At 45.1% G+C, this 17,100-nt stretch overlaps 1 protein-coding gene across 4 annotated transcripts in view; it reads right to left on the reverse strand.

Moving 5' to 3' along the window:
• The window catches only part of TBC1D30 (TBC1 domain family member 30), a 320,682-nt gene that overhangs the window by 112,287 nt on the left and 191,295 nt on the right, over positions 1 to 17,100 (reverse strand). For 2 of the 4 annotated variants that reach the window (XM_086919041.1, XM_086919042.1), the window contains exons 1-2: positions 11,454 to 11,708; positions 8,836 to 8,897 (exon numbers count right to left, since the gene is read on the reverse strand). In XM_086919041.1, the coding sequence (XP_086775167.1) occupies positions 8,836 to 8,897; positions 11,454 to 11,610 (219 nt within the window). In that variant the 5' untranslated portion in view covers positions 11,611 to 11,708. Of the gene's footprint in view, positions 1 to 8,835; positions 8,898 to 11,453; positions 11,709 to 17,100 lie in introns of those variants that run through there. The other 2 variants (XM_086919039.1, XM_086919040.1) reach the window with 1 other exon arrangement.

A 17,100-nucleotide genomic window follows, 5' to 3' on the forward strand; every position in this document is an offset into this window, starting at 1 on the left:
CTGTTATTAGACCTTTTCGGGTAAAAGTAAGACAGGGGTCTTGTGACAATCCCCCCGGAAGAATTGTTACGTTCCCATGAACAAATGTAGTCGGCTATATTGGGATCTTCGAACGTAATGACTATACAGTCTCCTTGGATTGTTTTTTTCCTATAACCTACCCACGATGTCCTGGATACTGAGGCGATTTTACTTTTCCAAGGTGGCGGGACGGGGCGATTGGTATTCAACCAAAACTGGACCTTGTTCTTTAATGACCAGTTTGGTTCTGTCCCTTCACCTGTGAGTTCGGGGACCCCCGTCATAACTACCACGTAAGGGGTGGCCTCAGGTGGTAAGTTAAAGGTGGGCACTTGTTCGCTTGTCGATCTCGGGGCATTTTTTGTTTGAGGTGGTTTAGGGTTTGTTAGTGCGGGTGTTTTAGGTGCTGGTGTTTTGGGAACGGGATTTTTAGTGGAGGTGGGATTTATAGTGAGTAATGGTTGGGGACTAGCTTGCGAGGGGATGACCAAAGGCATGGAGGTCGCCTTCTTATGATTGGTAGGATTTGTCGGAGGGATCGATGTGGTTTGTTTTTTAGACTGTGGGAGAGGTATAGTTACAGTTTTCTTGGGAACAGTGTGTTCTGGGTTTGCAGCGGGCTTGGTATGAAGTTGTGGGGATGTGAATTTTAAGGAGCCGCTGATTTTTACTAAGTGCCTCTCTATGTTACTAAGTCTAGTTTCTAGTGGGCGTATGTGGGAATTTAAAAGAAACGCTATCTCTGTAATTAATTTTGCTGTTTCTCGGTGTCTTCCTATATGTTCTGAGGTTAGTGAGTCTGGCATTAACAAATCGCAGGGATCACGCGGAACATGGTGGATTGTTACCACGTTATTAGTTGGAGGAGCGGGGTAATTGGTTGCGATTGGGGCATTTGTGTCAAGAGACAACATTGGATGCTTAGGTGTTATGGTGTTTATAGTATGGTCCGATGTGTTTTTAGTGTTCCGTTTTTTTACAGCCCCCTCCCGCTTGCCTCTCAATTGTCTGGTTTCTTCGGGTGTGGGGTCGGGAAAAATGTCGGGGGTGTTCTCAAGATCAGTTTCTGAGAGGGATACGGATATTTGTGAAGCTGACAAATCGACGTTGTTGGGTAGACTAAGTCTATTTGTCGTCGTCGCCGTTTGCGTTGTAGCTGGGTTTACTTCCGGGGTTTTTGCTGTTGCAAGTAATCCCATTGATGAGCGACGTGCAATTGCCAGTTCCGTAGAAACTCTGCCCTCGATTAAGCTTATACTCTGATCTATAAATGTATTCGCTTTGGCCAGAAAGTCATCCATTGGACCTAGTAATTGATCACCTATGCCATTCTTTTTAGATTTCTTTTTCTGCCTGGTGGATCTCGTGTTCATTTTACAAAGGTTGTACACCTGGGGTCGGTGATAATTTGACCAGATAATGAGGGACTCAGGTTGTTTGTTAGCAGATACCTGTATTAAAAGAGGCCGAGAGGTAGACGTTAGGGTGGTGGGCCGGACCGGACTCTTCCGTACTCTAACGGCCTCAAACGGCCCTGTCTTTGCCCAGTCTTAGCCCGGGCTGCGTCCCGCGCTGCGGGAGTTAGTTGTCTTTATGTAGTTAGCTTCGCGAGAGCAGGGGCGGGCCAGCAGGGAGAGCGGACCGGAAGCTCTTCCTTGGTCTCGCAGGGACTTCTGGGAATTGAATTCCCTGCACGCTCGCAGCCCTGCAGGTGTCTCGCGCCCCTTACTGCCTTGCCGCTGTTGGTCCTTGCGTGTCCTCCAGGAAGGCTGCTGGCGCTGTCACAGAGCAGCGATGCGGCACCCGCGGAGCGGGTGCGGCGAGGAGTGGGCAGGAGACCTCGTGTGCCGATGTGCCAAGTGCCCTGGTGCACTTGAAGGCTTCGTCTCTCAGGGCCAGTGTCCTCCGTTCAGAATACTGGAAAGTAAGTGTCCCGCTGATGGCGGGAACGGGAACGCTTTTTAAACAACTTTGATGGGCGGGGGGCGGGCCAGCAGGGAGAGCGGACCGGAAGCTCTTCCTTGGTCTCGCAGGGACTTCTGGGAATTGAAGTCCCCGCACGCTCGCAGCCCTGCTGGTGTCTCGCGCCCCTTACCGCCTTGCCGCTGTTGGTCCTTGCGTGTCCTCCAGGAAGGCTGCTGGCGCTGTCACAGAGCAGCGATGCGGCACCCGCGGAGCGGGTGCGGCGAGTAGTGGGCAGGAGACCTCGTGTGCCGATGTGCCAAGTGCCCTGGTGCACTTGAAGGCTTCGTCTCTCAGGGCCAGTGTCCTCCGTTCAGAATACTGGAAAGTAAGTGTCCCGCTGATGGCGGGAACGGGAACGCTTTTTAAACAACTTTGATGGGCGGGGGCGGGCCAGCAGGGAGAGCGGACCGGAAGCTCTTCCTTGGTCTCGCAGGGACTTCTGGGAATTGAAGTCCCCGCACGCTCGCAGCCCTGCTGGTGTCTCGCGCCCCTTACCGCCTTGCCGCTGTTGGTCCTTGCGTGTCCTCCAGGAAGGCTGCTGGCGCTGTCACAGAGCAGCGATGCGGCACCCGCGGAGCGGGTGCGGCAAGGAGTGGGCAGGAGACCTCGTGTGCCGATGTGCCAAGTGCCCTGGTGCACTTGAAGGCTTCGTCTCTCAGGGCCAGTGTCCTCCGTTCAGAATACCATAAATTTTAAGGAGCAGGCCTCACCTCGCCTGGCACTCGCACAGGTCAAATAGGCCACGCTCTGTCCGTTGTTGCCTCGGTTCTGTCTTCTGAGCCGAGGGGAAGGTGGTGAACCAATCAAAATTAAGAGGGCCAAGTGCGGACCAGAGAGGAACCGGATTTCTGAATTTCCTCGGAAGTGTTTGACGCTGATTGGTTTTCTGGAGGAACCGGAAACACATCGATGTATTCTCCGACTAACTAATTTATAAAGTTGCCCTTTCCCCAAATGGAGTAATAGTAGTTAGAAATAGAGTCATAGATCGGTTTGTCAAAGGTTGATTCAGGCCAAGGTAAGCCCAAAACTAGCGCATTGACGAATGTAGCTTCAACGTCTTCAAAACCAGAAGACGTTGAAGCTACATTCATTCGTTTTTCTAACTACTATTACTTCCTTTGGGGAAAGGGCAACTTTATAAATCCTATCAACAATTGGACATTAAAATATTCATCATTTATGATCCTGAAAATACGTCTGATTCAGCCCTGAAGAAGTCCGGTCACGGACAAAACGCGTTGGCTATTTGGCTATCAGCGATTTTTAAATGAAAATGAAAAACTGAATAAAGAACAGAAAACTAAAGACACAGAGTCTCTTGCCTATGTATCTGTTGGAAAAACAACTGTGATATTGTGAAAAGTGATTTAACATATGTTGAAATACCATTGAAGTATCTATCCTAAATTGTGTATTTACTCCTGAAGGGTGCTGTCCATTTTCGAAGTAAAGGCAGATACTATGTCACAAATTTGATAAAAATCAAAAAGCGTTGCTATTTCCACTCCTTTCAATCATAACCCCTACTTTCAGCAACATTCTCAGGGACTCGGAGTCTGCAAAACCAGTAATTAATTCACAAAAGCATTTGTGCATACCAAGGAAGCAAACTAATGTTTCCATATGCTTTGGGCAGACTGAAAACTTCACAGAAACCACTACACTCACTTTCTACAAAATTAAATATTTCTAATTACGTGCCCTAGATAGTCAAACTGTTAAATTGTCAACGTTTATTAAAACATAAAACATTCCAACTTTGTGGGTGATACTGCACAGACAATGCCACCATGCGTGGCATTATCACTGAATATTTATTTTCCCTTCCGTGTGCCACGTTAACTATGTGGGGATTTAGACACTGTTGTGTGTCATTTGTAGATGCAAAGAAATCTTTCTGTGCACCCAAGAATGATTTGGGTGTGGATCAAGTCCCTCTTGTTTTTAGGTCTCAGCCTGCGAAAGACTGCACCCATGCGCAGTCGAGCTGGCGAGATTTAATGATGTAGGGAGAGTTTCACTAGCGAGGTTAAGCCCCGCCCCTCTTTTTCATTGGCTGGGGTCACCGTTCATGCAAAACGGTGGCCAGCCATTGGAGAAGAGGTCCTAGTGATGTTCTTCTTTCTCTTTTAGCCCAGTCCTTTTCAGATTGGGCTCCTTGACTTCCTGCTGGCGTAAAAGGTTTCTTATCTTCTTTATGGGTCCAGATTGGCCCAAACAGAAGAGGAGGAAACCTTTTACCGCAGCAGTAAGTCATGCTGAGCCCGTCTGAAAAGGACGGGGCTAAAAGAGAAATTCTGTGTTATGCCACGCTCCGGACCTCATCGCTTCATTAGGGGTGAAATGCTGCTAACACACGAAGTCCAAAAGACCGCTTTCCATAAATTTACTATTTTAGTCAAGTTGCCCGATTCCCCTACACACTGTTATTTTCCATTCAAACCCGACACTCATTCATTGGCCTGCTGCAAGGCGCTGTGAAGATTCGGACCTGCAGAGCACACTCAGCGGTGAGAGGCTGCCTCAGTGCGCTGTACTTTGTTGCGAGCTCAGCTCTGTATGCCTGCTGATTGGTAACAAGAGAGCTTGCTTTCTTAGGACCCCTTGAAGTAGAACACCAAGACACAGGCATACAGTGAGGTTCAGCGCCTGTGGGGGTGCACAGCGGCTGTTTTCGTTTCTATTAGTGTGTGCTGCTGTGGGTTTGTGTTTAGTGAAAGTGAGTGTGCAAAGCCCTGCAGGGGGCTTGGCGGGTGCTTGCGTCCAGCTGTGCTTTCTCCAGCAGGTACCCGGGCAGGGAGGTCGGACACGGGCTCCCTGGGGCACAGGGATGAGCTGGTCTCCGGCCAATGGCTGGCAGAGAGGAGGGTGCAGGAGGGGAGAGGGCGAGCCTTCGGACCGACTACCCGTCCCACCTTCCCTCACTCTCAGATGCACCATCTGTCTTCTCCGTGTCCTAAGCACAGGCAGCAGAGGCGGAACCCTATCCGGCTAAGACAGGCAGCCCTCCTCTGAGCATCCTCCCGCATCCGGTACCCTCACCCACCTAAAGACAGACAGGGACCCTCACCTGCCGAGAGACCTGCAGTGTCCGGTATCAGCACCCACGAGGGACCCTCATCCCTGAGAGACGGCAGCAGCTATCGCACCCACCGAGAGACAGGTTGGCATCCTCACCTGCCGAGAGACGGACAGAACTCCTCTGGGGGACTTGAAGCTCCTGGCACCCTCACCCTCCGACAGACAGGAAGGGAACCTCACTCCTTAGAGACAGGCATCCCTCAACTGAGGGAGACCTGCAGCAGGCACTAACCACATTGAGAGACGACCGGCTCTCATCCGATTCCGAGAGAGACCCCAGTGGCAGGGACCCGCACACACACGGAGGCATATTGGGGTTGACCCGTGCATGAAGGATAGCGCCGGAAGATCGGATCCGGAGGGAGGAGGCTGCTCGGGGTGAGGGTTATGAATGGAAAACCACCCCTAGAACCCGGCACTCGAGGAAGATCAACGCTCCAGGAGGCACGAGCCCCCCACACAAAGGCGCACTCCACACCGGCGACCACCGAGAGAGCGGAGGCCAAGTCACAGGTGTACTGACGTCGGCATATGGAACACGCAGACATGCAAGTTGTACTCAACTTCTCTAATGTGCTGAGATAAGCAGGTAAGAAAATCACAATGCAAAGAAAAATGCATGCCTACAATCTGAGCAGGAGCCTTGGCCAGCCGCGGGTGCTTTAAGGAGCTTGAGTAGAACATTAGCACATGTGTTGAAGAAGATGCCGTAGGTCTGGTTTGTTGCAAGGGTCGTGTGTTTTCGGGGGTTCACCAGTGTTGGGGTTTGCATCTGAATGCTATAAACACTCGCTTGCGCTTCTTCCTCCTGGAATCCAGGTTCATGTCATGTTTCTCTGTATGCTCTGAGTGAAAGGTGTCGCCTTGCACTCAATGTTTCCTGAATCTGTGGAAGGATGTGTTCATCAACTCTGACCTCTGCCTCTGACCCCTTGTTTGTGCAGAGAGGTGTCACGACCCCTGTTTTGTCTCAGCTATTGGTTACCATTGATCCCGGACATTGCTGCACAGCCAGGGCCTGTCACAGCCTCCTCCGCTTGGTGAGGTTCCTTGAAGGGGGCTGGGGCGCAGAGGTGTCCCCCGTGCTAGGCATAGAGCGCACGGCCATAGAACGGTGTGTGTGTGTGTGGCTCTGTGTGTATGGGGGGGAGGTGTGTGTGTCTCTGTGGCTGTGTGTGTGTGTGTCTGTGTGTGTATGTGTGTGTCTGTGTGTGCAAATGCAATAGGTCTCGCATTTGCAAGAGATTAAGCTATTGGCATTGTAAATGACAATGCCATTTATTTATCTGTTTTCAAAACCAACACATACATAAAAATGTTGTCATTTACAATGCCAATAGCTCTAACTTTTGCAAAGGCGAGACCGTTGCATTGTAAATGCTTGTTATTTTTTTAAGTGAGAACCACAGTTACTGTGAAAAACATGCAAATACAAAATTCTTTAGTTCTTGATATACGATCTCCTCTTGCTCGAATGAGTTGACCTCGACTATCCCACTGCCTACATAGTCAAGGTTCCCAACATTGAATATCAACACATTCTTAGCACAGAAAAATGTACGTCATTCGTCTATTTCGTCCTGTGACTTGAGAGCAGTACGACTTATTTTCATCCGCAATGCTTTGCAGAATCGGTAGAGATATAATTCTATGGGCCTGATTCAAAAACTGCACGCGCCGATGCTATTTCTTAATAGTAAATATGTAGAAGACGGCTTAAACAAGGAAATATATGAACCCCAAACCATGAGGTTTTTCAGAGTTGTTTGAGTTTATGGCTTTCAATGTTTAATTGAAAACAATAATTCACTTTATTCTGTGTTACGGCCTTTGATTTAGATTAACGTATCACTGACAGCAGTGAATGATTTAGGAAGGGCAAACGTTTATTTTTAGCAAAAAAGAGCATTAAGTCAAAAACAGTTGTGTTGTCTACTTAAGCTAATACAGGATAGTGTGTTTGCCATGGTATATATTTGCACTAAAAAAGTTTAGAAGTTTTTAGCATCTTAAGAAAACTGAAAATGCTTTTTCCACTCGAATCCTGTAGAAAACTGCACCACGGGATGGCTGTGTGTCAAGATTCACTAAGTGACGTGGACAGATTAACACTGCTCTCCAGAAATCTGGTAGCATCATCTGTTTCTACAAGGGTCATTAATTATGACGCCCTAAAAAAAATCAACAAAAGTTTGGATTTTAATGTAGCCCATTGGCTAGTGTCTTACCAAATGTATTGCCTTATCTGACAGGATAACATTGGAAACAGCGGGCACTTATCCCTGTCGAGGGTCAAACAGACAATGCAGCTCTACATCAAGGGAACGAGGGAGGGAGTTTTCTCTAAAAGGGCCTCCAGTCAGCACATTTCTGCAAACCTGGACTGTTGGATATCCATAAACCATAGGCTTCGTCACAGGACCTGGAGAAAATACAGTGTTTGAATTGTCCGATTTGGAAGACAGGGCAGCAATGTACACTGACTATGTGCACCATTGCCACCCAGTAACTGAAGTTAGTAACTCCCAGGTCCTCTCGCTTCTAGGAAAGTAGTGAGACATTCATGTTCTCGAAAGAATAGGCCACTAAGAGATGTCTAACAAACTACATTTAGGTCTATGTGGTCTGTGACCGATTTGTGAATAGAAGGAGGATGGAAAGAGTGTACACAATCTTTAGAGAAGGGGACTGCTGCTGATCAGCACATAAAGCGAACAGTATGGAACAAGGAAGCCTCTCTAAGGCAAAGACATACATAAAGCTTGTAGAGTAATTTAAACTTAGTAAATGGCTGGGGTGTCAGTAAATTGCACTTGGTGGATTCACAGACTGACATCCCAACTTACCTGAGAGGCTTCAGTCCCAGCCCGCTTATAAATGGAGATTTAAATATACATCCTCCCAATCTCACCCATACTTCAATTGTTAAAATCCGATCAAAGGGCATCTACAAACACTGTGCATATACATTAAATATGAATTATGTGTACAACTTCAACAAGGTAATTAAAATTGCATGAGTACTAAACATTGCTTCACAATAAAGGGCAACAACGTGTCTGCTGGGGATCTAAGAAACAGCCCTTACATTACAGACAACCGAATGGCATACGAAGACAAAGAGTTAACTATTTTCAAGTATATTTAACCAAAATTAGCTATTTGGAAGTCAATTCTGCATGAGACGTTCCCAATTTTAAAGATCACACCAGTGATCTTCATGCTGAATTCAGATGTTTTTTTAAAGGCGTTGCAATTGGTGTTGGCTCCATGTGATGACCCCAAACCTTATGAAACTGTACTTATGCCCGGCATGACCCCTCTTTCCCCGTCTCACTGCTATACCTGAAACTGCCAGGAAACCTTAAAACATTAACTTTCAGTACAGCAGCATTAGTTGTCTTCAGGTGCATTCCTTCTTGCAGCCCGCCCTTATTGTCTATTCTTCAGTTCCTCACTCTCTGGCCTCACAGCGCAAAGTCCTGGTGAGTATTGAATAGCCTGCAGTCTGTTCACCAGCAGTCTCTGTACCTCAGTGATTTAACCTCTTTCGCTTATAAACTTTTCATGGGAGTTCAAAGTCATTACAGACACATGCGCGCAGTCACCCACTCTTCAGCCCACAACACTGGGGGAATTACTGCCTAATGCAGGTATTGTGCGCTAGCCTCAATTCATAACTATGCATCGCAACAACTTCTTAAAATATCTAATCTGGAATAATAATTACATACTTTAAAGATATAAGTTGAAAATAATGGTTACCTGCTGAAATCCATTTTGGCCTAAAGATGGTTCGAGAGTGAATTTCAGTTTTGTATCAACTCCTAAAAGAGAAAAATCACATTTTATTTTAAATAACATACATTTACCTTTGGCAAGAGTGTACATAAACGCAAACATTTAGACAAAGTACTCTAAAAGGGCGTTATCATTAAGAGTTTCTGTGGAAGCAGTCGTTATCTGGAAGTGATCTCAGATCTGGAAATCGGGGGTTCTGAAGACAGAGCCAGATCTTCCACGCTTGGTAAAGACCCCAAAACACCCCCATTTGATTAAAATCCTAAGAATACGGATAGAAATAAAGAATGGCTTAGTAGTCGTGGTCTATTAGAACCCTGAACTCGGCTTGATGTGAATTTAAAAATGTTTGTGTTGTCAAAAAAAATTATGTTTCTTGCAAAAATACAGGAGTGTGAAATCACACAAGTACACCTCACCTTTATTTGCAAACGCAATCTATTTTTGTGTGACATTTTTCCAGTTACTCTGCATAGCCATTAGTCCTAATGTATACTTTTAGATGGAAAAAAAGAGAAAGATATTTTAAGAATGGCTGCAGTCATTTATATTGAACTTATTGCATAGTATCTTTTTTTCTTATTCTCACATTTGGATACTACTTTACATGTATTCAGTACTAAAACTATTTTTCAGACATAAACAGTAGTAGAAAATGATGCTTACAGGTGTTACTCGGTATCGGTTAAAAGTAGAGAGAGGATTTGAAACTGCACCTCTTATTTGATTCCACTGCCTATATGTATAATGCAGACCACACACGCTGTGGCTTAAGTAAAACATATATCACGGTGCGACCCTTACACTTATAATGAAAAAAAGCATTTACTTGTATTCACGTATTATATTACATTAATACGATACACCATACACAGCTTCCTCAAGTTATGTTCATGAAACAAAGTGTAAGTTCAAACTTCTGAAAGGCTCACTTATCGCATTGTAGTTCTAAATACTTACTTAAGTATCATTAACATATTTTGTTAAGAAAAGTAGCATATTTAAATACTCTGAGGCATGAAGTCGACTGGTCAGTTTTCAATAGTGTAATGGGAAAAAAACAAAGAATGTGGAAGCGTATGGTATGAAACATAATACAACACGAGTTTCAATGCAACGAGGGAAAAATAGCTCAAGGTCTCAGACACTAGTAAACGATTCGAAAATAAACAGCATGCAGGAAAACATCAATTAAAAAATCATCGCAATCTCAAAGGAGTCATTGTTTTCTGGATCTCCACCCAGCCGTGTGAGGGAATATTCAGCAGGGAGCTGTCCGCGAGGCTGGTGCTGAACGAGGCCCTTCCTCGCGCAACAAGGTAGATAGAGGTCAGGCGCAAAACCTGGGCTTTTCACATACCATGCATTTACATTATAGGCTTGCCATTTTGAATGACGGGGCATGTTCCACTATTGACACTCAAAGGGCAGGTTAATGATTGCTCGTTTAAACGACTGCTTGCATGGAAGTGGCACGTCAATTTGCCAGGAAGCCGGGTTCATATTAGCCTGGTCTGTGTATGCGCTTCCTTCGTTCCTATTAAGGCATGCATACGGCTGCATCTTCCACCGATGCAACCTCCACTAAGTGTTCTCTTCTTGCCAATAACAGTAGTTTCTTCTCTCGAAAGTGAGCCCACAGTGTAGGTGCTGCCGCAGTGGCTGCCCTCGTACTCACAAAAGCTGCTTACAGAATGCTGAACCACGCCTCCACCAGGAAGTTACTCTGCGTTCACGGCAGGCTCGTCAAATACACACTGCAGACCTCCTCTGGTGCGTACGTACTTCAGAATTTTGTTTAACACGCACCAACATGCAAACTCATGCATGTGCACCATGTGTGGTGGACATCCTTACTCTATCCTTCTGCAAGATGCTTGTATAGTCTACCTCTCACCAAGTGTAAAGTGTGGGCACTGTCCCTCCACTCTGGTCTAAGAGTTGGGGAGCTTAACCTCAGCACAAAGCAGCTTGCTGGGGAGCTCCACTACAGCGCACATCCGAAACCCATGGATAGATGCGACCCTGGAAAGAGTGATGGAGGCGCCTATCTGCGTACTGGTCTGAATCCCGGACAGCTCTTTTTACAAAGGCCCGTATGTTGGGCAGATATAGTGCTGCTCTGTGCGCTTTACCTCTGCACCTGGTGCAGCTCTTCTGCCACCTGCCAACAGACATGAAAGTTAAGAGACCAAACTCAGCCCCGATCTGAAGGTTGGGGCTATCTCTACTCCAGCACGGGTCTCAGGGACGGACAGCTCTGCCCACCAGACGTCTGGCGGGTGTGCAGACCTGCCTCAGCGCACACTCCATTCTGAGGGCTCTGGCTTTGCAATTGTCTGCGCTACCTCGGTCTGTTTCAGCCGCACGGCGCCATTTTATTCGCACACATACACACAAATCGTCACCGCGACCTGCGCATTACCAGGACCTGCATATTATCGCAAAGCTGCATCATTACCCAGAATTCCCATCGCTGTCTGTACAATAAAAGTGTCGGAAATATCGCCTCGCCAAATCTTCCCCTACAGGTTGGTCACAGGCGCCAGGCCGGTGCGTGCACCCCCACCGGCGGCCCTCACCTGGCTCCAGGGTGCAGAGCAGCCGCGGCGCCGTGCGGGAGATGCAGTTCCTCTTCTTCAGCACGGTGCTCAGGATGCTGCCCACGCCCGTGCTCTGCCTCTTCAGACATCTCCCCCCGCTGCGCCTCAGAGGGGCCCCCAGCCGCTCCTGCCTCATCGTGGTGGCCCGCTCACCAGCTGGCTGCCATTCCTCGCAGCGTCACCGGGTACCTTGGTAAAGGTGAGGCGTCACCACCAGCGTGCAGGCCCCCTCCCTCGGTCTGCTGGCCCTGCCCCCGGAGAAGGAGGCTGCAGCTCTGCCCGCTGCCCCTCACATCTGCAGTGCAGAGACAGCTACACGGAGAGGAAGCAGGGCGCCGCCCACAATTACAACATCACCGACATAAAGCATCTTGTCTCCACGCTGCACGCCTCCTCCGCCGGCACAGACAGCTGGCAGGGGGCGCGCATTTTCGCCTCCTAACAAACACGTCATGCAACATTGAAAGAGCGCACAATTAGCAAGACCGCAGAGCGGGCCTGCTTATTCTATGCCAACCTCGCTCACGACAGATACGCAGAATATTTGGAGAAATGCTTCCTTCACATGGCTCAGCGCCCATTCGTCATTTGAGAGACACTGTATATAGATACGGTTAATACTTCACGCATGAATGACAGAATTAGGCATGCGCGAGGTGCAACACTGCCCACACTCGTATCTCAGACCAGACCACTGAATTCCAGGCGTGACACTGACCACACATTTCACTTTGCACTTCCCTCACGGCCTCACCCCAAGAGACACAATTTTGTTTCTTTAGCACTTCCCGGACAGTCTCGCCAGTGGGCACAGGTTTTGAGGCGTCCCGCCCGCACAAAAACAAACGCAAACGCAAACCCACACACGGCGAGAGCGGGATTCCATTTGGAAACAGTCACGATCATTAATTGCATAGAAGATGCACCTTATGCGAGCCAGAATGGGAGCACTTTTGTGGCAGCATGCAGTGCTTTGAATGGTCAGGTACAGAGCACCTGCACTTCCTTAATTTTAAAAGGAGAGTATTGTACTTCTCAGTAGCCCATAAGTTCTCTGGCAATGAGTACTTATGCTTCTATCACTCCACTTCAACCACTGGCAACATACAATGTTAATCACAACACCAAGTAGCAGTTGCCTATCTGCTAATAAAAAAAATTGCCTAATTTGATGGAATTACCCACATGAATATGATGCTTTTTCTTCCTAGCATGTGGCTTTTAGTGACTTTGTAACCGGAAAGTGTGCTTGAATAAATTCCCTAATTTATCCGTGAAATAGCAACAACCCAAAAAGTTTTATATTTGACTGAAATGGCCAACAAACGTTAGAACACCGTGTCCAATAAATGAAAAATGTGACAGATTTCTCTGGCACTGAACGGAGGCAGGTTACTTATTACCAACCTCATACAAACAACAAACCTGGTCATTTTGTGTGTGACAAAATGTAGCTCTACATCCCCTCTTTTTGGATCATATTGGTATATGACATAGTCCAACTAGATATCGGTAACTATCAGCCTGATTCATCATTGGGAAGTTTGGCGAGTCTGAAATAGCGATTCATAAGGAATCGCTATTCCAGACTCGCAAAACGGGATTCATGTAGGAATAGCAATATTTTTTGCGATTCCTACAGATTCCTTATTTGCGATTAGCTAATTGCTAATCGCAAATAAGGAATAACTCCCCATTCATTCCTATGGGCCAAAAGGCCCATAGGAATGAATGGGGAGTATTCCTTTTTTGCGATTAGCAATTAGCTAATCGCAAATAAGATAGCGATTTAAAGGGTGCCAGGGGTGTCCAAAGGACACCCTGTAGCACCCCTTAAATGCAAATTGAAACAGGTCCTCCGATGGCATTATCTGACCTTTTGTCTTTGTAAATTATTTTTGCTGATGCTGCTCCACATTTTCAGCTCTGGGTTCATGGTTCGGCAGCTTCATCCTTTTCAGAGATCATCTTGAAGGTGGCTCCAATCCCTTCCTGGAAGATTTTCAACTGCTTAATTGTGGTTCTGCAGCAATCCCAGACCAGGATTCCTTATGGAAGAGGGATCTTTCCTGCCATTGACAGTACCTGGTGTTCTTGTGGCTGGATTCCTGATTGGGTACTGCGCATCTTCTGTAGTCCTTGAGCAAGAATACCCTCAGAAGAGGTACTGTTGATATGAATAAAGGCCTCTATTTTCACCAGTACCTCTCCCATTGACATCGGTGCAAAAAGAGGAGAATTTTGGCCTGGAGCTGCCACTGTATGTCCGTTTTCATAATCCACAGCAGCTTACACCTTTTCCTGGCTTGTAACATCAGCATGGTGCTCGATACAGATGTGCTGATGTCATAAACCTGCTGATGGATTCCTCAGGGGTGTCAGCAAAAATGCTTCTTCAGTTCCTCTCTGGTGCTAAAGCTCACTGGTTGAAGTGCCCCGCTGCACCAGCTGCTTCTCCGCATTCTGGTGCAAGGACATGACCTCTATGTCTTCCATGCTTAGCTGGTAGCGTAGAGAAAATGCACAGTTAACACAGATCTCAAACCTGTTGTTTACTTTCTTTCCTAATAATACACCCCCTTTGTTTCTTTCAAACATGCCAGCTTAAGAAATAGGACTTCTCCCCATGGATTTCAAAGTGCTTGATTGTCATGTGCGTGGCTCAATGAAGCTATGGGGTTCTTGATCTTTTGGCTATGGATTCACTATATCAACACTTTAATGTTTAAAGAGGCTCGATGATGCTTTTATGTCCCCTAGGTATTTGTTAGAAGCCTCTTGCATGACATCAAAGCCAATGTGTTCCTAGGCAGAACTTCATGCTGGATTCCACTTCATTGTACACACCTCTGAGTAGACTGTATAGCAATTTCTGGAAAAAGGTATGAAGGTAAAAGTACCAGTTACATACCTGAGCATCAGCTCGGCCATCAGCACCATTACATTAATGCGTAAGGATGAGTGATTGCTATTATTGTCATGACTATAGCTTACTCATCTAGAACATCACATAGCGTGTCACAAGGACACGTATGATCGAATCCTATGCAGCAAAAACATTAACATTTTCTTTGCTTCCTTCTGCTCTTAAAAAATACCAAATTAATTATTATATTAAGAACATTGTTTATTTTGTGACCATTTATTGCATGACCGAATTGATTTTGAGGAACCTATGCTTGGTTTTACCAGCTTTAAAGCAGCTTGGTTTTTGGTTTTCAGGCAATAACTATCCTCCTCAAGACACTTAGGTAGGAATATCATATGATTTGGTAGCAATGTCTGTTGGGTCGAATTAAGGGCCCGATTAAGAGTATAGGTGCTATTTATCGCACTTTATAAATAAGTATACCGGGGGGTACGTTATTTATCGGGACCAATAAATAACACCTGTTGTGAGTTTGTGTGGAATAGCATGCACATTTTGGTGTTTAATGCACCAAATCCACATGGTACATTAAATACCGTGCGACTTTACCATGTTAAATTTCGTCATGTTAGACCTGCTGAAATGTAATGACAGTTGAGGTATTTAATTCACCCGATATTTATCAGATGCATTAAATACAGCCAAACTCAATTTCGACTCATGCATAAACAGGGGAACACAAACAGGTTGGAATTAACCAAGCAACCTGTATTCAGGACCAAATAATTACTGAATTCATTGAAATAATCCATATTCATTTATAAACTCTTACAGGTGACAACATTATTACATATAAAAACAAAGCCACATATTTGGCCTATTTTGAGGCCACAAAAACACAACTAAACAAAACATGGTTTGCTATATTACTAGCACATTTACAAAATCTACAGGGTCTCATATTCCTCGGTATATATGTCCATATTTCTGTGAACTCAAATATGTGTCAGAATTTATTAGCTATAAATGTAGTAGAAGTAATCATAATTATAACATTAGAATGTTAAGAGCTCCAATAAAAACACTGAAATGGCTCAGGGCTAATAATGATTAGTACAAGCTTTTTGCACCAGCATTCCAGTGCATGCCTTTATGTTTCACCCATTTAAATTTAGAACATTCTACCCTCAGGTGGTGGAACGCTGTAAAAGGCTTATATCCCTTTTGCATCAGGCTATATCAGTTGTTAAATGCCCTCAACCTTGTTATAGGCCCTCACCACAGGTTCAGAACCTTTAGCAATTGGTATAGCCCCCAGTTGCAGGCTTCAAGGCTATGGTAATGATTTAATTGTTTGCTAAAGTTACATCATATACAATAAAAATAATGGCATCATTGTTCGATCAATCTTCAGAACTGGTAAACATAGATTAAATAGTTGAAACCAAAAATGTAAATGGCAGGCTTCTCCTCTTACAAAATCTAGAAATAATGTTAATCATGGCATCCTTAAGCCAATGTTTGAGTATTACTCAAAGTAGTGACAGCCATACTACTTAACTTCTTATCATAACCAATCATTGCAATCAAAGGTTGCAATACAGTAAGTTTAAGTACATTTTAGTTCTGAAATCTTAATAAATCTTACTATTCGATTTACAATCCTGTTGCAGTAGAAGCTTCCGGTTGTCTCTTTTAAACTCACATTGTTATGAGAACACCTGGCCAATGTCAAGCCTACAGCACTGGAAAGGATAATGAACAGAAGAGAATGTTTCTTGATGAAATGAAACACTTTAAGCCTCAATAATGATATTCGAAGTTTCTACAGATGTAGCTAAGGAACACTTAAGTCTCTCAAAAAGTGAGGACGGTGGAACCACAGATAAATATGGTGTCAAGGGCATCATTGAGGGCGCTGAAGACAAAGTTGAAGTATTTTGTATAACAACACCAATTGAATTTAAAAATGTAAAAACGATTAGAGTTACATAAACGATAATGCACCAGAAAGGATGTCCCACTTGGAGAGCCTTATTTTTGTAAAAAAAAAAAAAAAAAAAAAAAAACTGTCCAGTTGTCTCTCTACCTGATCAACAGATCTCCTGAAAAGTGGAATGATATTGTTTCATGACTTTGGCATTCAGTCGGGTAGAGTTCATTCTCCTCCATGTCGAGATTCATGCTGGCTTTATTTCTTTGCTAAGAACGGCATAACCAACTATAAGCAGTTTAGATGATACCTCCACTAAACAGATCTCAAAAACAATTACTGAAGTAGAAAAGAATGAATCCGAAAACAGTCTCTGCCAATCAACAAGTCACATCCAACAGTTAAAAACCCACAATAATTATGCCCGTTCTGATTCATGAAATATGGGGTGCAATAAGACAGCAAAATAGGTCAGGAACGGAGGCTGCAGAAGCTGTTGGATTTCAGGTTCATACTGGAATGTTTGCTGGGCAAATGTTTCTGCCAGAGAGGTTAACGCCACATATTTCTGTGTCAGACTCACAACATGCTTGTTTAATTTATTAAAGTGCTTGGTCTATCATATCTGCTTTTTCCAAGGAGCGCTTTTGAAAAGTTTCTTCGGGGAGTATAAAATGTAATACTACATCATTTCACTGTTTATTTGTAACAGCTAATACATATACAAAACCCAGGTCAAGACACAGCAAGATTAATTTGTTCTAATCAAATGTGAACAATTTGCTAGAATTGACAGATCAAAAAAGAAATAATAAGGTAGGTAT

Source organism: Lissotriton vulgaris, chromosome 1_1 (assembly GCF_964263255.1).
Source record: "Lissotriton vulgaris chromosome 1_1, aLisVul1.2, whole genome shotgun sequence".
Lineage (NCBI taxonomy): Eukaryota > Metazoa > Chordata > Amphibia > Caudata > Salamandridae > Lissotriton > Lissotriton vulgaris.